Source organism: Typopeltis vanoorti, chromosome 23 (assembly GCF_054136105.1).
Source record: "Typopeltis vanoorti isolate ZY-2024b chromosome 23, IOZ_Tvanoo_1.0, whole genome shotgun sequence".
NCBI lineage: Eukaryota > Metazoa > Arthropoda > Arachnida > Uropygi > Thelyphonidae > Typopeltis > Typopeltis vanoorti.
The window spans coordinates 47,337,501-47,360,151 of NC_143571.1; the positions used below are offsets into that span (position 1 = coordinate 47,337,501).

Sequence of the window (22,651 nt, forward strand, 5' to 3'; positions counted from 1 at the left end):
TTTTTGATGAAAGATGAAGATTTATTGGAGAAACACTTGAGGTACTTTGCTAAATATTTTGAAAGTTTATATGTAGGTGAATCAATTCCTTCCACAATTGGGCGAAGAGGGATGTTTTCTTTATGAATTTTTGGAACTCCATAGATGCGTGGGATAAGAGGATGTAGAGAGCGCAATGAGAGGCGAATATTATGAGGAAGTTCACTCGCAGTCTTTAACAAGTTGTTTGTACGGTTTTGTAATTCTCTTGTAGGATCTTCCTGAAGAATTGAATATATTGAACTATCTTCAAGTAATTGAAGCATTTTGTTGTGGTAATCTTCAGAGTTGAGGATGACCGTAGAGTTGCCTTTATCTGCAGGTAAAATAATAATGTTACTGTTCTGTTTTAGATTTTTTAGGGCTTTTCTTTCAGCCACTGAAATATTATCTGTTGGAGGTTTGGCATTATTTATAATGAAAATCGATTCAATACGAAGAAGTTTCGCCAAATGATTAGAAATGAGTGAACTTGCTTTTTCTATTTTTGTAAGAAGAGGTTCTTTAGGGATAAATTTTGGTGAGGGAATAAAATTGAGACCTTTGCTAAGAATATCCGTTTCTGCATCCGTTAACATATGAGTGCACAACAGAGACTATTAAATTTAAAGGTAGCATCTCCATTCCATACATTAGCACAGTCTCTAAGAAAATAGCTAAAATCCTTAAAAAATATAATATCAGGACCTTCTTCACCACACTTCCAAAAATCCGTTCTCTAATCAGCCATCCAAAACCTACTCATCACAACCTTAAGTACCCTGGAGTATATAAATTGTGGTGCGATTGCAATATCCCATACTTTGGTCAAACTAACAAATCTATTGAACAACGAATAGAAGAGCATAAGAGAGACATCTCTTACAAAAGATCTCATGCAACTGCGTTATCCAGTCATGTTCTCTTTTCAAATAATCCTAATGATGACCAACAAAGCCACTCTGTCTGCTGGAATAGATCAGAAAATATCTTTCTCTGTGATGATGAGTTTGAAAGGAAAATCGTAGAATCAAGGGAAATCCTACTGAACCCGGTCCACTTAAACAACAATTTAAGTTATAACATCCCAGATAGCCATGCTGCAGTTATTCAATATTCAATATTGGCGTTCACGTGAACCTGCACGCACAATTGCAACAAGCAATGGCATGCCAGTTGGAACAACTTGAAAAAATACAACGTTTTTCATCAAATCAGCTAACGCCTTTTTATTCCCGTATACGGGAAGTAGGCGAGGCCATTTAACCCTATCTAACTTTTGGAGACTGAGTGGGCAGTTCAATCTCCACTGGTACCAATCAGAGATAGATGGCCCAAGGCTATCACTAATTAAGCGGTACTCAGTGAAGAGAGACGGCTCAAATGTGCCGCCATCTCGTGGTCCTTAACCCTAACACAATATATTTAATGTCTGAAATAATGTGGGTTCTGTGGTCGATTTTCTTGGGTTTACAGGACGAAAAACCCGAGTTTCCGGGAGGAAAAACCTGCTTGCCCGTGCCAGAGATCGTCTAACTCGGGAACCGGTCGAAAAAAGGCTTAGAAAAATTTCCTCTAGTCGCCGACTAGACTCGAAACCAAGTCTTCCTTCGTGCGGTCAAGCGCCGTGGTTGCAAACGCCACATCCACTGAGCTACACAGGCAATTTGTACCTGTAATTTCCAGTTTGTTTAAATAATTCAATGTTTATTAGTATTCTTTTCCTTTATAAATACCCGAAGAAGGCTGCTATATGCCGAAACTAGTAGTATTTATCATTAAAATCTTTATATGTTATCTCAGTCTTGTAGTCATTAAATCTATATTTTTTTCAAAAAAAAAAAAAATATATATATATATACGTTACAATGAAATTAAAAAGGCCACTACAACTAATCTTGAAGAAACTAGCATAGAATTTCATACCAATAATGCAGGCAAATTAAAAATATATTCAGTTTACAACCCTCTAGGCAAAACTCTTATCCTCTGACTTCTCCCAGCTACTCGATACAAATGAAGCAACAGTGTGGCAGGAGATCTCAATTCAAAGCATCCTCTATGGAATAGCAAGAACTCCAATTACAACGGAATGATTCTCTACAATTTTGCTTTGTCAAGAAACATTGTCATTGCAGGCCCTATTGAACCAACACACTGCGGACCGTTTGGCAGACCTGATGTTCTGGATATTGCTCTTTTCAAAAAAACAGTTCTCATCAGTTCCAACTTCAAGTGGTTAATGAGCTTAGCTCTGATCACAATTTAGTACTCTCAAGCCAAGGGGGGTGTCATGAACTCATTCCCAGCCAATCACATACTAACTTTGCAAAATTCAAAGCTGCAATCAACACTATTATAGCCTCAGTACCTAATCTCTCCTCCCGTGAAGCACTGGACGCGGCGGTCAACAATCTAGAAAATAAAATTTAATCTGGCTTATCTGCAGCCTCTTCCACTTTCACCCCAGCTCAAGTAAATCTACTCCCAGAAGAAATCCTTGTTCTAATCAGAAACAAAAGTAGAATTAGACGCCGCTACCACAAAACGCTATCTCCCCAAGAACTAAATAGGGCAACCAATCAAATCTGATATGCTCTCAAAGACTTCAGGAATCAACAATGGAAAAAAAACTGAATTCCTTAAAAGCTGAGGATAACTCACTATGGAAATTGGCTAAATCTCTCCGCACGGATCGATCCAACACACAGCCCATCCATGGCGAAAGAGGCATAGTGTACAGAGATAATGAGAAGGCTGAAGCTTTTGCAGATGCCCTGGAACTCCAATGTACGCCTAACTACACGCACTTGAATTTAGATTCATTGAGAAAATCCATCGACATGTTCGCTGCGCTTTATGTCATCCCTGTAGCCATAAAAATATTAATTTCACTTCACCTAAGAAAATTTATTCCATCATAAAGAAGCTCAACAACAAAAAGGCTCTAGGACCCGATGAGATTACCAACAAAACTATTAAAGCGCTTCCTCATAAAGCAGTTATGCACCTGGTAGCCATCATAAATGCACCCACTCTATGGAAAAAATCAAATATATAATTCTCTTTCATACAGCAGGAAAATCACCACTCTCTTGTCATGCTTAGGGAAAATTGTTGAAAAAGTCATTCTCAATCGTCTACAAGATGAGGCAAACAAAATCAACATTATTCCAAAAGAGCAATTTGGGTTCCGTACTGGGCACAGTACAACTCAACAAGTTCATGGATTAATAGAATATATTACAATCGGAGTCAACTGGAGACAACACACACAGGCGCTATCTTTCTGGATGTGGCAAAGGCGTTCGATAAGGTTCAGCATAAAGGCCTTATCTATAAAATGATTACCGCCAACATTCCACTTTACCTTACTAAGTTCGTCGACTCTTTTCTAAAAGACCGTACATTTCAGGTTAAGCTGCACGGACTTAGATCCTCTTTGAAAAGAATCACTGTGGGCAGTGGCGTAGCTAGAGGTTTTGCTGCCCTGGGCGGTCCCTGAGTCTGCCATTCCTCTCAATACACACCAAAAATATTATAAAAAGTCAAAACGACGTAGGGAAAGAAATGAAAACAATGTATTTATGTTTATTTTAGTTGTAAGTATAGTTGTTGAAAACTAATTATTAATTAAGTAATAAAATTACTAAGTTAACATAAATAGAAGAATCGTTGAAAAATAAAATTGTGTCTCACGAAAAAAGTGCCGCCCGGGACGGACCGCCCCCTCTTAGCTACGCCACTGACTGCGGGTGTTCCTCAGGGCTCGCTACTTTCGCCGCTGCTTTTTAACATCTCGTTGCAGACATCCCTAGCACGACATCAACCACCATAGCTTGCTATGCGGACGATATAGCAATTTTAAGCAGATCTCTCAGACTGCATCTAGCTATGCAGCGCCTACAAGTCGCAGCATCAAATCTAGAAAAATGGTTTAGAAAGTGGAGGGTAGCTGTAAATACTGACAAAAGCACTGCCATTTTCTTTACCAGACGGAGAGCATCCCACTATGGAGAGGTCAAACTTTTCAACACAACCATTCCACGGAAATCGAAAAACAAATATCTAGGTATACAACTGGATAATCACCTCAATTTGAGCCCTCACATCGACTATGCTTGCAACAAATCAAATTCCTCAATTGTACAACTCTACCTTCTTTTCAACCGAAGAATTCAAGTCAACACTGAAAACAAATTACTGATCTATAAAACAATTATTAGACATACATTAACGTATGGATCACCGGCTTGGGGTCATACTTCCCACAGCAACATCAGAAAACTGCAAGTTATTCAGAACAAATGTCTTCTCATGATTTTCGACGCTCCGTGGTTTGTCAGAAATGCTCTCCTCCACCGAGATGCTAGCACATCAAATATTTCCACGTTTCTCCATGAAACTGCCTCTACATATTTCACAAAAGCAGCTATTCACCCCAATCAACTCATTCAAGAATCGTCCAACTACGATGAAAACGAAGGTGGACACATAAGCGCCCGAAAGCAGCCTTGCTCATCTGTACAAGCGCACTCACACCGCCCTAATTTGGGCGAGCCAAGTGCTCGATAATCTATCACTAAATTAACCTAAACTTCTTAGAGATGAAGGGATTATAATCCAAGGGATTGATATCCATCCAGCCATAAAAGTCAACAGCGACGGACAGTGCTACATTACGCTAATAGCTCGCATCGCACTATGACGTGCATATGCTTGCGCGCTTAGCAATATGACACTGTGGTAAACATAGTGCTGCTAGCGTCCTTCGCTCTCCTAAGTACTACAAGATGGATTTTTATTATTTTTATACAAAATAAGAGAATTGTATAGGATTGTTGATGATAAAATTAAATATTAGAAGCAAATGTAAATAAATTAATAAATATATTTATATATCGAGAAAAATTTGGGGTACTACAGTTCCGCAGTGCTTATGTGAGCTTCCCCTGGTTCCAGACAACAAGAAGTGTGAGACAAGGTGACTCAGTATATCTGAACATCTTTATCATGCTTTTAGAAAGGACAATGGATGTTACAAAGGAGAATATAAGAGGAATTGCAGTTCAAAGAAAAGAAATCAACAATTTGCAATAACATAGTTATTATTGAAGAAGTAGAAAGAACAGTGCTGAAGTTAAGTGAAGAAGGAAAGAGTTGAAAGAAGGGTTAATAACAAAAAAAAAAAAAAAAAAAACCCTAAAACAATGATATTCAGAAAGAAGAGCATGAAAAAAAAAATCAAATATCAACAGACACGAACTGAAAGAGGTTAGGAGAATCTGGCACACCTAGAGAGCAACGTTGCGCATCATTTAAACTCCGTACAGTAACGAGGGTACGAAGCGCCTGTGGCAAGTGTCTAACTTGCGCCCCGCAACCCAAAAATGACAAAAATTTTGAAAATTTTAAATGTAACAAGTTAAATTTTACTAAATGCAATATGTTAAATACTTACTATTAACCACATCAAAACGAGTTGCAGTGTGTTGCAGAATTTGTGTGTCTAAAGCGGCGTATTGCCGAAATTTAAAAATATAACATAAAATAGCGGACTTTTATATCTCTTTATTTATTTTTATTTTTTACGTTTTGCACCCCAAACTAGTTGCGCCCGTGGCGGGCGTCTCTTTCGATCAATCTTATAAAAACTAAAAGATTTTTATAAGATTGATGCAGGGGAAATGTTTCAGCTGTGTGATAGTGATGAAAGAACAAGAGGTCATCCCTGGAAATTAAGGAAAAGTGTGGTTAACAAGGGTGTGAGAACGAAGTTTTTCACCTGGAGGGTGGTGAATGAGTGGAATGCATTGCCTGACTCAGTTGTGAGTTCTTTGTCTGTAAATGAATTCAATAACAGATATGATAGATATTGTTTTGATAGTTTGGGTCTCCCACGATGAGTCTACTGACTCCATGGAGATACCCGTAATAATAGAGTTTGGTGGATAGAAGAAGGAGAGATGATATGATTGAGACTTTTAAACTGTTGAGAGGTGGTTACAGGGTTGACCCTGGTGTGTTCTTTTGCTTGGTTGAACAGCGGGAAGGAGTGATGACAAGAGACCATCCCTGGAAGTTACGAAAGGAAACTGTTTGCAAGAGGGTGAGAAGTGGTTTTTTGGCATAGATGGTGGTTGAACCAAGGAATGCATTGCCTGATGGAGTGGTGAGAATGAGAAAGGTAAGTGAGTTTAAGGAGTGGTATGATAGACTTTGTGTTTCTCGGGGGGGGGGGGGGACCTCCCCTCGATGAGTCTTTATAGACTTTGTGTTTCTTAGGAAGGACCTCCCACGATGAGTCTTTTGACTCCATGGAATAATAATAATAAACAGAAGAGGACAGCCAAGATTAGAGTGGGTAGATAGATGATGTGAAGGATGGCTCAGAAAGAGTTTGCAGGATTTTATTCACCTAGAGATGGACAGAGAAAATGGAAAAGTATGGTGAAATTGCATTGGTCCCATTGGCACTGATGATTATGATGATGTTCACACTGCTAGCGTTCATCACACATTCAACCCACCCACCACTCTCCATGCCAAAAATCTACTCTTCACTTCTCTCTTCACACCTTGACACAACATCCAGTGATGACTTCCTTCTCTCACCTGTCTATATAAATAACTGGAAGACTATCATTTTAAGACCTAATAGCTGACCCTATTTAAATTAATGTTGTAGTTATCAGACCCACAGAAGGTGTCATGTAAGGACATTAGGTGTCAGTTACAATTTGTTTCTATAATTACTTAGTTTAGTGCTGTGTTCCTGTCACAGTCATGATCGTGGTAGCAAAGGTTGGTCGATTGGTAGAGCCTCTGCTGCTAATGGCTCACTCAAAAAGTTAAGTAAGTTTCAGCGCGGTTAATAGTTGGAAGGGAATCAATCATTTGATGCTGTTGGCACACTCTCCCTCGACGAGTCTTTGGACTCCCTGGAAGTGTCACATAATAATAATAATAATTAATTCTGTGAAATCGCCTCATGAACTTAAATGTCTCTGCCCTATCATCCCTTTTGTGTCTATTCACTAATTGTGCAAATTACAACTTCTCATGACCAACATTCCAGAGTCTAGATATCTCCAGGTCACAAAGTTTCCATTGTGATAATGAAACTCTGGAAAGAATCCAGAGATGAATGATTAAGGTACTATAGGAACTTTGGAATGATGATTATGGGAATAGATTGAAGAAATGTGAATTGCACAGTTTAATAGTAACAGATGTTTAAAAGTGGTGAAGGGACTTTACAAGATTAATGCAGAAGGTATTATACCTTCTGCCCTGATGATACCTCACTAAAGGTCAAAACCAGTCTGGTAGTGGCCCTTCCACAATCCATCAGATTGGGCACATCTGAACAGATGTATGCGTTGCATTATGGGATACTAAAGCAATTAATGTGAAATCATCAGCCCCTATATAAAAGTAACCTAGTCTTGAAGATACCTCATGTGCAAGCTTTATTTGCTTGCACATGGATAAAGGATTAAACAAAAATGTAATTTTTTGGCGAGTATAATTTAAGGTATTATATATAGAATGAGAATGAAAAGCCATTGCTGTGAATGCTAGGAATGTGAATGAGTTTTAAAGGTTCAGTAGGATAGATATGCTATGTTGTTGGCTGAATGATGTTTGTTATGATGATAAATAACATACACTAAATATCATTTCCATTGGTATTTCTAACCTGCCCAATCACAAGAAATACCAGTCCTTGGCCAAGGAGAGAATGTTTTGATCACTCCACTTAACATCATTTATTCCAAGAATCATTCTCTCATCCATTTAACTATATACCATTTATCCAAAATCACTACCTGTGTCCATTTTTATTTCACTTAATTTAAATTGCAAGATGTTTGGTAACTGTCAATGCTTTAGCAAAATAAAGTTAAATAAAATAAAACACAGTACAAGCATGTGCACCATGAGCCAGGAAGGAGAACTGTAAATTTAATGAAATATGCTTGATCTGTTATTTTTAAATCAAAAACTATATATATATATATATATATATATATATATATATAATTTTGTTATTGATTTCTCAAAGTTATATATATATATATATGTATAACTTTTAGAAACTGTTCTTATATATGCAATATGCATTTTGATGATTTTAATTTAGGCTGCCAACTGCTGTTTTGTTGTCCTTCTGATGTCTGTATACTGGATGACTGGAGCAATACCATTGCCAGTAACTGGGCTGTTACCTATTGTTTTGTTTCCTTTATTAGGAATTATGAATACAGACCAAACTTGCAATCAATACATGAAAGTAAGTGATGTATGTGTTCTCCCTTTAGGTATGATTAAAGGTACTATGTTCTGGTACTATAAAATTTCTCAAACATTGCATGATGATAGTCTATGTTATTGCTTTCCTGATTTAATGGTATTCAAATGTTTTCAAATTGGGCAAGAGAATTTCTGTATGCTGAAAGAGAATATGTTGAAATCTTAATGATATAAAATAATTTTCATCTTTCCATGTATGATATTCCTGTTTATGTATAAATTTTTCAAATCATACTCTGATAAAAGCAACTGCCTAATAATACTATTTTTACGGATAATCAAATCAACTTGTGACTATTGCTAAATTTGGTTTTTATGCAAGTTAGTAGCAATATAAATACAGATTTCTCACACCCATCTTGTATCTCCTCTTCAAGCTGCCATATTCATTGGACATCTGTCCAACTGCTTAGGAGCAAGTTTTTATTTAGCCTGTTGCCATAATTGCTCTGACCTCAGTACTCTCAAAAATAATGAAAAAGGTAATCAACAGCCAACTGCTTCACTATGTGGAGATTCACCATTAACTTAGTGATCACCAATATAGATTCCACCATTCTCATTCCACAGCAGATCTCCTAGTCAACTTCACCTACCTGTAGATGCATACCGCAGAAAAGTTTGGAGAAACTCAAGTTGTTGCTCTTTATATTCACAATGCATTTGATTGAGTCCAGCATCATGGCTTTCTTACCAAGCTACCATCTTATGGTATTCCTCCTTTCCTATGTGAATGGACTGCCAGCTTCCTTTCTGATAGTTCATTGTGGATCATAGTGGATGATTTCCTTTCATCAGATTTTTTGATTAATGGTGATATACCTCAGTGCTCAATGCTGTCACCTACACTCTCCCTTTATACATCAATGATCTTCTCTCTCTCTCTCTCTCTCTTTGACATTGAATCCTACCTATAGCTCAGTTGATGACAGTGCTCTTTGCTTCTCTTTCATTTTCAAAACCTCGTAGTGCTCAGGTAGTTCATGCTTTAAGATCTTCTTAACTAATGTCTTAACATTAGTTAAGGAAGCATTTTCCCTTTTGAACCAAACAGTATTTCTTTTCATTTCAGCTCTTGATACTTGATAAAGCTCAAATTTAACCAACTAATTTTGGGTGGTGCACCTAAGCCCTCTCCAGAATGCCTGATTGTATTATTCAGAAGCAAACAATTTGCCTAATTGATGATCTTCCCTTAGTGACTCCCTACAGCTGCTTTCTCATAGATACTCTGTTCTGTATTATGTCTCTTCTAGGTATTTCCATGGGCATTGCTTCACTGAACTGACTGTTACCATTCCTTCACTTCCATTTATTTATTCATATGGGGTTCCTCATTCCTCCACCTCCCTTAGGACTGGTTGAACCCTCCTAGTGAGAGATTAACTATGTCTTTTTATGACTGTAGATCTGTGTGTGTGTTCATGGGCAGGTTTGCTTGTTCTGAGAGACGAAAACCTTGAGTTTTCGTCTCTGGGTTTTTTCACCCAGAAACTCAAGGTTTTTTTTTACACCCTCTACCATCATAGTTTGTTCCTCAAGACCCGTGTTCTTGAGGAACAAACTATCTGGTCTCTTTTAACTCATTTTAGTTCAAAGAGACCAGATAGTTTGTTCCTCAAGAATCCAGGTCTTCCCGACCAAAGGACTTCATCTATACCGACTGAGCTATGGAAGCGCTTTCGCTTCCACTAAACATATTTGAACATGAACAGCTGATAGTCATTGCCCATATACTTCAATTTCAAACTCATCAAACAAACTTCTCATCCTCCACTTTCATTTCCTGCATCTTTGCTCTTTGGAGCAGTTTTCCCAATGTTATTTACCCCAATGACTGCAAAAAAAAACACATTAACAAAAATTCCTTTATTCTTTCTAGTTTTTAGTGGAACACCTATGGCATAGTAATTAAATGATAAAGTAACATGTAAAAACCACAGTGATATCTTTAATTAGTAAAAGGACAGATATTTCGTACTAAAATTAATAGTATATCTTCAATGTCTGTAACAGTAATAGGAATGGAATCCAAGCAAAACATTCGGTGGATCACCTATTAAAATACAATTGTTACCACGTGCTAAGAAATAATAGAAATAACACATTTAATCTATTAAGATAAATGGTTTTTTACATAAGATAAAAGTCTCCCAGATCTTTGAGAGAGACATACAGTAATTTCTATTTAAATTCGGTCGAGGTAAGATAGTTTCACAACTTTCTTTGAATAAGCGTTCATATTTGAATCTGCATCTATGGAGGTGAACTGCTTTATCCCATTGGACACTATGAGTAGAGTCAATACTGTGCTGCTCCAGACCAGACTTCAGAAGTTTGTTATAATCAATATAATATTGATTTCTTTTATTCTTTTTTTCCAAAGAACGGCAGTTTGTCCAAAATAAGAGACATCACATTCACAAGGTATTTGCTAAACACCAGCCAAAGATAGAGAAGACAGTTTATCCTTTGTAGAAGGTAATAAAGAAGAAATGTTGGTGATAGGAATATATGTTGGAATCAATTAATACTTTTTCAGAATTCTACCTATAGGTTCTGAGATTCCAGGAATGTATGGAATAGGAACTCTGCAGACTGATGAAGAAACTGTAGGTGTTGGAACATAAGAGTTAAATATCTTTTGGATTTGATTGGAGTTGTAATCATTTGATTCCATTACCTTTTTAATGATAGAGAGTTCTTGTTGTAAGATTATTGAGGAAGAGCAAACTTTATGTGCTCTATAAATTACAGATTTAAGAATGCCAAATTTTTGAGAGATGTGGTACGCAGACTTTTTGTGAATGTACTTGCGAAATGTAGGTTTTCGAAAGATGCTTGTAGATAAGGTACCAGAAGACGTTCTAGTAAGGAGGATGTTGTTTATTATTTTAACGGTATAATAAAACACAGAAACTAAGTAAATAATTAATTTATTAACTTGATGCTGATATTTCGCTGGTATTATAACCAGCATCTTCAGAGCACAAAAACACTGTTTGTTACAATGTGAGACTAAAACAACATGGTGTACTTAAACAAAATTGTAGCAGCAACACATAGAGTCCTGATTTTGGCGCCCTCTATCTGAAAAAAAAAAAACTCTATCATATATTACTAGAGTCCTAGAAAAGTGCTAGTTTTTTCTTAATATGACTGTCTCCCAGATCTTCGGCAAGTTAATACAGCCATATTTGTTGAGATTTGGAGTGTGTTTTAGGGCTTCTGTCGCCTCTAAGAACAATCTCTCTGATTTATATGGGTTTCTGGTAGTACTTTTGTGTTTTTCCAGTTGATCCTGTGTGCAGGGGTATCCAGAGCATGGTCTGCTAGGCCCGACTTCCCATAATGATAATTCCAGACGTATCGTTTATGTTCGCTGATGCGGATATTCACAGTTCTTCCTGTTTGACCGTAGTAGGCTTGATTGCACAAGCAGGGTACTTGGTAGACTCCTGGATGTGATAAAGGAGGAATGCTGTCCTTGGGTGAGCGGATGAGGGTGACTAATTTGCTACATGGTCTGAATGTAGTGCGTAGTTTATGTTTATTGAGAATTCTTGAGATCTTTTCGGATGTGCCTTTAATGTAAGGGATGGTGACTGTTTTGTTGTAGTTCTCTGTGGTGGATGGTGGGAGGGGTTTCTTAGGAGTGTTTAGTATTTTGTTTATTTTTTGTGGATTGTAGCGTTGGCCAAGAAGGTGTGGCGTAAGTGAGTCAGTTCAGCAGTAAGAGCCTTGTCATTTGAACAGATTGCTCTCACTCCATGGGTTAGCGTTTTTAATATGCCATATTGTTGAGAAGGATGATGGTGTGATTGTTTGTGTAAGTATCTGCCTGTATGTGTGGGGTTTTCTGAAAACTGAAAATGATAAGGAACCATCTGGGAGACGTGTGATGAGTGTATCCAGGAAGGGCATACAGTTGTTGGCTTCCAGTTCCATAGTAAAGTGGATTTTTGGATGTTGGCTATTTAAATGTGCTAAGAATGTTTTCAATGTCTCAGGGCCATGTGGCCAAATAGCAAGCACATCATCAACATAGCGTAGCCAAAGTGTTGGTTTGAGAGTGGCTGTATTGATTGCTTGTTTTTCCAGGTGTTCTATGTAAAAGTTGGCTGGGGGGGGGAAGGGGGGAGCCCATGGCTGTCCCATCAATTTGTTTGTATATTTTCCCTTTCCATGTGAAATATCCCGCATGTATTGTGAATTTGAATAGTTCAAATATATCAGGGGGGAAGTGTGATTTCGGTAGATTGAGGGTTTCTGTTAGTGGTACATTTGTGAATAGTGAAGTGATGTCAAAGCTTACTATTAAGTCTGAGCGTTTTAGGGTGAGGTGTTGTAAGATGCTTTTTAGGTGTGCTGAATTTTTGACAAAGGAGGGAGAATTGTTAGTGAGAGTGGCTAGTAGCTTTGCTAAATGTCTAGCCAGTTTGTATGTGGGACTATTTATACTGTCCACAATTGGTGGACGCCAAAATTGGAGGGTGCCAAAATCAGGACTCTAGTCTTTGTGTTGCTGCTACAATTTTGTTTAAGTACACCATGTTGTTTTAGTCTCGCGTATTGTAACAAACAGTGTTTTTGTGCTCTGAAGATGCTGGTTATAATACCAGCAAAATATCAGCATCAAGTTAATAAATTATTTATTTACTTAGTTTCTGTGTTCTATTATACCGTTAAAATAATAAACAACATAGTAAGGAGGATGTTCAAAATGGTAAAGTACCAGAGTTTTCTTTTTCCATAGTGAACAGGATGCATGGGTGAAGGTTATTTATCCATTGTAGAAAAGTTGAAAGTTCATCTTCAGTGTGTGGCCAAACAGCAAAAACATCATCGACATAATGGTACCAAAGAGATGGTTGAGGATGAATGGATGAGAACATAGTATCTTCAAATTGTGTAGCCCTCTGTCTCCACCTTTGGCAAATAGTAGTTTGCCAAAGGTAGAGACAGAGGGCTACCCATGGCAGTACCTTCAATTTGTTTGTAGATTTTGTTTTTCCTACTGAAATAACCTGAGTGGATGACATATTCGAATATCCTCGCGATATCTGGAGGGTAATCTTCATATAAAGAATTGACTGTGTCAGTTAATGGGATATTGGTGAACAGAGAAATGATGTCAAAACTGACTAATATTTCAGAATCTGTAATTTTTATATCCTTCATTTTTTTCAAGAAAATCTGTTGAGTTTTTTATGTAGGATCTGGAATGACTAGTGAGAGCACTTAAGGAACGTGATAATACTTTTGCAATCCAATAAGTTGGAGAGTCAATGCAATTTACAATAGGTCGTACAGGACAGCCTTCTTTATGGATTTTTGGGAGTCCATAAAGATGAGGAGTTCTTCCGAAATAGGTGCGTATTTTATCCACGTAGTTAGGATCCCAACTTATAACCTCATCGAGTAATTTATTTAGTTGTTTAATTTGTGAATTAGTAGGATTACGTGTGATCTCTCTTGGTAGGTCGTTGTGTCTTCTAATACGCTGGATACTTTTGTCTCATAATCAGTTTTATTCATAATTACAATAGCTTTTCCTTTATCGGCCTTAGAAATGGAAATTGTATTATCTTTTCTTAAAGAAATTAGACCTTTAATTTCAGCATTTGATAAATCAACCATCTCTTTGGTACCGTTATGTCGATGATGTTTTTTCTGTTTGGCCACACACTGAATATGAACTTTCAACTTTTCTACAATGAAGGAATCAAATGATTACAACACCAATCAAATCCAAAAGATATTTAACTCTTATGTTCCAACACCTACAGTTTCTTCATCAGTCTGCAGAGTTCCTATTCTGTACATTCCTGGAATCTCAGAACCTATAGGTAGAATTCTGAAAAAGTATTAATTGATTCCAACATATATTCCTATCACCAAAATTTCTTCTTTATTACCTTCTACAAAGGATAAATTGTCTTCTCTATCTTTGGCTGGTGTTTACCAAATACCTTGTGAATGCGATGTCTCTTATTTTGAACAAACTGGCCGTTCTTTGGAAAAAAAACAATAAAAGAAATCAATATTATATTGATTATAACAAACTTCTGAAGTCTGGTCTGGCACAGCACAGTATTGACTCTACTCATAGTGTCCAATGGGATAAAGCAGTTTACCTCCATAGATGCAGATTCAAATATGAACGCTTATTTAAAGAAAGTTGTGAAACTATCTTACACCGACGAATTTAAATAGAAATGACTGTATGTCTCTCTCAAAGATCTGGGAGACTTTTATCTTATGTAAAAAACCATTTATCTTAATAGATTAAATGTGTTATTTCTATTATTTCTTAGCACATGATAACAATTGTATTTTAATAGGTGATCTGCCGAACATTTTGCTTGTATTCCATTCCTATTACTGTTACAGACACTGAAGATGTACTATTAATTTTAGTACGAAATATCTGTCCTTTTACTAATTAAAGATATCACTGTGGTTTTTACGTGTTACTATATTATTTATTTTTTCTAACCACTTGCCTCACACAGCATAGTCTTGTCATAGGTGGAATCTTTTATGTGTGAAACCAAAAAAAAAAAAAAAAAGATTTTTAGAGCATGCGCGCACACACACACACACACACACACACACACACACACACACACACACACACACACACACACACACACACACACACACACACACACACACCTGCTAACGTATCATCATAATATATTCCAAATTTATTTATCAATATAATTGAACAGTGGATTTCTGGATGTTGTAAATCCATTAAACAGATTTTTGTTAGCTAGTTTTACACAGTGTTTAGCTTTCTTGCATTTGTCTCTATATTCTCTAAGAGCACAGGCTGACTTATTTGCCAAGAACTTTAGATATGCTTTCTTCTTTTCTTTCACTGCCTCTTTAACTTTCTGTGTCCACCAATGAGTTCTGATTTTTCTATCCTTGCAGACAACCTCACTACATGCTTCTCTGGCTGAATCAATCAATGCTTTCTTCTTGGGCTTGCCACTGAATCTCCAAGTTTTCGTTCCTGTTCTCAAACTGTTTCATTTTTTCTTCAATAATGCTTGTGTATTTTAGTCTACAGCTCACATCTGAGAGCTGTTCAACTTTTATCGCTTTAAAACTTTCTTACATATTCTTCTTTTCAATATGAAATTCAATTTTGTCCTGCTCAAGACTGAATGGTAATTGCTTCCAATTTCAAATCCTCTGTACACTCTAGTGTCTTGCACCAAGGAGAAAACATCACTTTCAACAATAACATAGTCAATGAAACTTTCTTCTTATTATTAGTAGTAGTAGAGTTATTATTATTATTAATAGTAGAGTTACTGAGTGATCACTTTTCAAAAGTCTAACACCCAAGTGAGGATATCTCTCTACCTGTAGCAATAACTTATGTGAGAATTGAAGTTAAGAAATCAGATGTACTTAGCATATTGCAAAATTTAAATGCAAATGCCTCTCTAGGTTTAGATGGAATATCAGCTCGGGTGTTGCGTGAATGTGCAAAGGAATTGTCAACGCCTTTTACTTGGTTATTTAACTTAAGTTTGAACTCTGGTATGGTCCCTAGGGAGTGGAAGGAGGCAAAGTATTTCCTTTGCATAAAGGTGGCTCTAAAATTGTGGTTGTAAATTACAGACCAATCACCATCTCGGGAGAATAAAGTATTGGAAAAGTTGGTTAAAGACAAAATTCAAGAATGGGTGGATCAGGATATTATACTTTATAGGAGCCAAGATGGTTTTGTTAAAGATCAATCCTGCCATAGCAATTTATTAACTTTTTATAATAGAATGACATCTGAGTTGGACAAAGGAAATGGCTAAACAGTGATATTCTGGATTTTGCTAAGGCTTTTGACTAGATACTCCATGGAATACTGTTACGCAAATTGGAGCAGATGGGGATGGATACTAAACTGGTGATATGGATAGGAGAATAGCTCAGGGAGAGATACCAGAAGATGGTATATGGAGGAGCAGAGTCCAGGATGAGGCAGGTGACCAGTGGTGTGCCTCAGGACTCTGTGCTTGGGCCATTGTTGTTTAAATTTATATAACGATATAGGAAATGGCTTAAAAGGAGATCGTTGTTTGCTGATGATGCAAAATTGGGTAGTGCAATAAAAAATCAAGCTGATGTTGAGAGTTTGCAGGATGATTTAAATAAGCTGGCAAAATGGGCAAAAGGTAATGGATGTCAGTTCAATGTAGAAAAGTGTCAAGGTATGCATTTTGGACTTAAAAGATTATCAGCTGTGTACTACATTGATGGAACAGTATTCCAAGAGATTGATAAGGCTAAGGACTTAGGGATGTTGGTGGATAGGGAGATGAAGTTCAGGGGACACATTGCTGAGGTGTCCAAGATTGCACGTAGGATTACTTGGTTATTGAGGAACACACTAACATCTAGAGATAAAGAGGTTATTATTCCCCCTTATAAAACGTTGATACTTCCACATTTGGATTACTGTGCTCAGGTCTGGTCACCTAGATTCCTTGGAGATGAGGAGGTTGTGGAGAGGGTTCAGAAGAGAGTGAATAAGTTGGTGAGTAATGTAAAAAATGCTCCCTACATTAATAGATTGAGAGCTTGTGGATTGCAGAGGTTGGTTGATAGGCGGAGAAGAGGGGATATGATAGAAACGTTTCAATTACTGAAATGTTTTATAAGATTGATGCAGGGGAAATGTTTCAGCTGCGTGATAGTGATGGAAGAACAAGAAGTCATCCCTGAAAATTAAGGAAAAGTGTGGTTAACAAGGGTGTGAAAAAGAGGTGAAAAACCTGGAGGGTGGTGAATGAGTGGAATGCATTGCCTGACTCAATTGTGAGTTCTTCATCTGTAAATGAATTCAAGAACAGATATGATAGATATTGTTTTAATAGTTTAGGTCTCCCACGATAAGTCTACTACTGACTCCATGAAGATACCAATAATAATAATAATAATTATTATTATTATTATTATTATTATTATTATTAACCAAGATCCCATGGAGTCAAAGCCTCATCTGGAAGGTCCTTTTATCATACACACAGCTCATCATACCATGCTTTAAACATACTCAAATTCTCTGCAGTCACCACATTCTCAGGCAAGGCATTCCAATCATTCATAACTCTACACGAAAAAAACCTGCTTCTCATTCCCCTACTCACACCCTCTTGATACAGTTTCCAGGGATGACCTCTGGTTCTCCCGTGATCTCCCACCTATTTTCTGTAGAACCTCTCCAGTATTGATCTTATAACAATTACAATCTATTATAACTCCCCTCTTCCTCCTGTCCACCAGACTTTGCAAATTGCATCTTCTCAATCTTTCCTCATACTCGACATTCCAGAGGTTAGAAACTGCCATAGTCAGTCACCTCTAGACCCTTTCCAACATATATTCATCCTTCTGAAAACCAGGTAACCAAATCTGGGCACAGTAGTCCATGTGTGGCCTAATCCAAGCCTTATATAATGGAACAAGAATCTCTCTACTTCAAGAAACAAGAATTTCCCATTTTACAAGTCAGTGTCCTCCACATCATTCCCAGAAGTCTTTGTGTTGTCTTCACAATTTGGACTATGTGTCCCCTAAATTTTAGATCATCAACTATCACCTACAGATCTCTTATTTCCTCCACCTCCAACAATATATCCTCAACAAACATAAATTTTGCATCCCATCTTTGTTTCTCAAATTTTAAAACCTTACATTTTGCAACGTTGAACTCATATCTCCATTTCCGTGCCCAATCACTCAATTTATTCAAGTCTACTTGTAAGGTCACAACATCTTCTCTACTTTTCATGGTTCGTCCCAACATTGCATCATCTGCAAACAACAGAATATCTCCATCCAAATCTTCACCAATATCATTAATATATAAGTTAAACAGTAATGGCCCTAAAACAGACCCCTGAGGAACTTTCCTTTTTCTGGATATCACTACGCTCCCCCATACACAACTTGGTGATACCTATCAGATAGCCAGTCTCCAATCCAATGCACTAATCTAATATCCAACTCCATCTGCTCTAGTTTGACTATCAACTTATCATGCAGTAATGTATCAAAAGTCTTTGTGAAATCTAAGTATATTACTGTGTCCAAGGAAGCAGTCACCTTATTGTAATAAGTAAGTAGATACTAAAACATGACCTCCCTTTAGCAAATCCAAGCTGTCCATCAAAGATAATACCATTGTTTTCAACCCAATTCTGAATCCTAGTTCTTACAAGCTTCTCTAACTTAACCACAACACCTAACACACAGATAGGCCTATAGTTTGATGCTTGAGTTCTGTCACCTCCTTTATGAAGTGGCACAATCTTGCCCTTCTTCCACTCTTTAGAACTTGACACAGTGCGAGACTCATATTAAAAAAATATGTCAAGGCCAGCATCAATTCCCTGGCACATTTCTTCAGAATACGTGGTGATATATTATCAAGTTCCCACAGCCTTATTAACATCTGGTTTGCTCAACTCTCCATACACCTCTTGCTCACTTACAGTCAGTCTCTCCTCCCCATCATCAACTGCTCTCAATCTCTCCATAAAGTCTCACACGATTGAAAGAACTTTATGAACTGCTCATTAAGTATCTCCACCACACCTTCCGCAACAGCTGTCTTTATACCATTTTCTCCAATCAATGTCATCCTTCCATAATCATTCTTTCTTTTTCAGGCTACATATCGAAAGAACTACTTAGGATTCTTTTTGGCTTCATTAGCTAACTGCTGTTCATACCTCACTTTAACTACCCTTACCAACCAAGTCATCCTCCTTGCCTGGTCTTTGTAATCCTCATGGAATTTGTTATTTCCACTTCTCTTATGCTGCCTCTATAATGCCATTTTTCTCTGTATCACATGCTTAATCTTTTTATTCATCCATTTCACACCTACCTTATTTAACTTTCTCACCCTTGGAATACATTTAGACATGAAAGATTTCTTGATTTCTTTTCTAGCTAATTCCTCATTGAATGCTACACCCGCAAACTGTTCTCCTGAGCTCTTCATAATCCCCCCCCCCCTTGTAGTTCCACATACCCTTTTCTCACAACAGAGCTTCTCACACTGCTGGCAACCACCCAGGTAATCACCTCATGGTCACTCACCAGTTGGTGGTGATTTGACACCTCATTTATAATCACATTCTCTGATGAGATGACCAAATCCAAGACCCTCAATCCTCGCATGCCCTCTCTTACATACTGTGTGAGGTAGTTATCCCTTAAAAACTCAAGAAACTCATTTTCTTTACTACCAGTTGTTATCTCATCATTCCAGTCTATATTGCCATAATTAAAATCGCCCATAACGATCATTCTTTTCTTATTTGCGTGGCTAATTTGATCATGCATTTCATTATAAATATCTTCATGACTGGGGTAAGGTGGTACAACACCAGGGCACTCCTTGTAAAGGTGGAGCAAGCTACCAACACTCCTATCTCAGTATCTCCCATAATGCAAAAAAAAAAAGGGCCACAACCCAGACTAGTTTTGACCTATATTGAGGTCTCTTCAGTGGGAGCTAGGCCCAAGTGGAGATACTAGGCAGAAGCATTAGCAGGTCATCTCTACCTATAGGAGTTGCCAAATGGTGTGCCACTCTTTTTTAATAAATTACTCTGGATTTAGAGAAAGATGTTAAAAGTTTATTTTTCACTTGGTTAGAGTATAATAAATTTAGTTTAATCCTTTATCCAAGTGTGAGCAAACAAAGTTTGTGCCTGAAAGTATCTTCAGGACTGGGGTAAGGTGGTACAACACCAGGGGTAAGGTGGTGTTGTACCACCTTACCTCAGTCCTGAAGATACTTTCTGAAGATACTGAAGATACTAAGGGGTAAGGTGGTACGATGCCACCTTACCCCTGGTGTTGTACCACCTTACCCCAGTCCTGAAGATACTTTCAGGTGCAAACTTTGTTTGCTCAAACTTGGATAAAGGATTAAACTAAATTTATTATACTCTAACCAAGTGAAAAATAAACTTTCAACATCAATTAAAAAGAAATAAAGTAATGGAGAAAACCATTAATTCCCAATTCCTACACTACCTTGATGCCACTCAGCTAATAAATTACCACTAGTATGGATTCTGTCACTGCCAGTCAACAGGAGATCTGCTCACATATATCACCCATCTCTGGACAAATGCCATGGAGAAGTTTGGCAAATCTCAAGTGGCTGCACTTGATATCTCCAAAGCTTTTGGCCAGGTCTGGCACAAAGGTTTACTAAACAAACCCATCATTTGGTCTATTTCAGGACTTCAGCAGTTGAATCCAGCTTTCTGTCTGGACACACACCGTGTGTGATAGTAGATGGTTCCTTAACCTCTCGCCATTCAACTAATGCAGGGTTCCACAAGGTTCTGTAATCTAACCTTCTTTCATCTGAATATCAATGACTTACTACAGATGACCTCCAAACCAATTCACAGTTTTGCAGATGACATCAGATTGCACTCCTCCCTCTATTTTGATTAACCTTACTCTACACAACTCACCTCAACCTAAAGAACATCAACCACCACTGTTCTCAATTCTGATCTCCACGCCATCCTCCAATGGGGTTCAGATAACCTCATCAATTTTAATGCTAGTAAAACCCAATTCTGTCTTATTCCTCAAAAAAAAAAAAAAAAAAAAATTTCTCCCAGTATTATTTTTGACAAATTCAAATTTCCAGACAACATGAAATTTCTCTTCTTGGAATTACCCTGACATCAAGCCTTTCCTGGTATAAATACATCGCAACCATTACATCCGCAGCTTCTAGAAAACTAGAATTTCTCTTACATCCAAGATGTTGCTTCATTTCTGAACAGCTGTTAACCTTATACAAATCACAACTCTCCCCAGCTATTGAATACCACCTCTCACATTTGGCGGTGGGGCACCTAAGAGCTCCCTCAAAATGCTTGACTCAATACAGAGGAGAACAGTTAGATTGATTAATGACCCTTCTCTTACCAACTCACTCCTCCCACTTTTGAAAAGGCTAATATCCATCTGAAATAGCATCAATAATTCCCCCAGTTAGTACTAAGCCTGTTGGAATGTGTGCAGCTGCTGCTCAACATCTCTTCACAGTGCATCTCGAAACCCACAGAACAAGTTTTTTTCCTCCTCCTTCATCCCTTCTACTGCTGTATTGTAGAACGTTCTTCCCCTTTCCCAACCCACTTCCTTTCTATATACGGTACTAATGTATTATAGGTTGACTAGCCAACCTCTCGTGTATAGGCTCAACATTAAAAAAAAAATTGTTGCCTTAGTCTTAATAAGACTAAAATGTTTGAGAGCAGTTGATGATGATGAGGAGTGAGCAAGTGACTGTAAGTGAGCAAGAGGTATGTGAGGAATTGAGCAAACTTGATGTTAATAAGGCTGTGGGATTTGATAATATATCACCACATATTTTGAAGGAATATGCCATTGAGTTGGCATCTGCCTTGACATATTTTTTTAAGCTGAGTCTTGCACTGGGTCAAGTTCCAGAGTAGTGGAAGGAAGGCAAGATTGTGCCGCTTCATAAGGGAGGTGATAGAACTCAAGCATCAAATTGTAGGCCTATCTGTGTGTCATATATTGTGGTTAAGATAATGGAGAAGCTGGTGAGAGCTAGGATCCAGAATTGGGTTGACAACCATGATATTATCTTTGATGGACAGCATGGATTTGCTAAAGGGAGGTCATGTTTTAGTAATATGCATTACTTATAAGGTGATGGCTTTATTAGGAGAGGAATACACAGTAGTATAGTAGTTAGATTTTGCAAAAGATTTTGATAGATCACCACATGATAAGTTGATAGTCAAACTAGAGCAGATGGGGTTGGATATTAGATCAGAGACTGGCTATCTGATAGGTATCAGCAAGATGTGTATGGGGGGAGCAGTATTCTGGAAGAGGAAAGTCACTAGTGGTGTGCCTCAGGGGTCTGTTTAAGGGTCATTGCTATTAAAGCTTTATGTTAATGATATTGAGGAAGATTTGTATGGGGATATTCAGTTGTTGCAGATGATGCAAAGTTTGGACGAACTATGAAGAGTAAAGAAGATGTTGTCTAACATCTTCTTTACTCTTCTAACTTCTTGCCTAACAAGAAGACTTGAATAGATTGAGCTAATGGGCAAAGGAATGGGGATGCCAGTTCAACATTACAAATGTAAGTGTTTAAGATTTGAAAAATAAAGATGGGATGTAGAATTTATGCTTCATGGGGATATTATTATTATTATTTGTCACGTCCAGGGAGTCCCAAGACTCATCAAGGGAGGGCACCTATTCTACATCT

General features: G+C 37.5%; 1 protein-coding gene across 1 annotated transcript in view; it reads left to right on the top strand.

Annotated features, from left to right (window-relative positions):
• Window positions 1–22,651, top strand: part of LOC150093820 (Na(+)/citrate cotransporter-like) — a 221,918-nt gene that overhangs the window by 1,455 nt on the left and 197,812 nt on the right. The window contains exon 2 of the mRNA XM_090412651.1: window positions 8,165–8,314. Within this exon, the coding sequence (XP_090268777.1) occupies window positions 8,195–8,314 (120 nt within the window). The 5' untranslated portion in view covers window positions 8,165–8,194. The remainder of the gene's footprint in view (window positions 1–8,164; window positions 8,315–22,651) is intronic.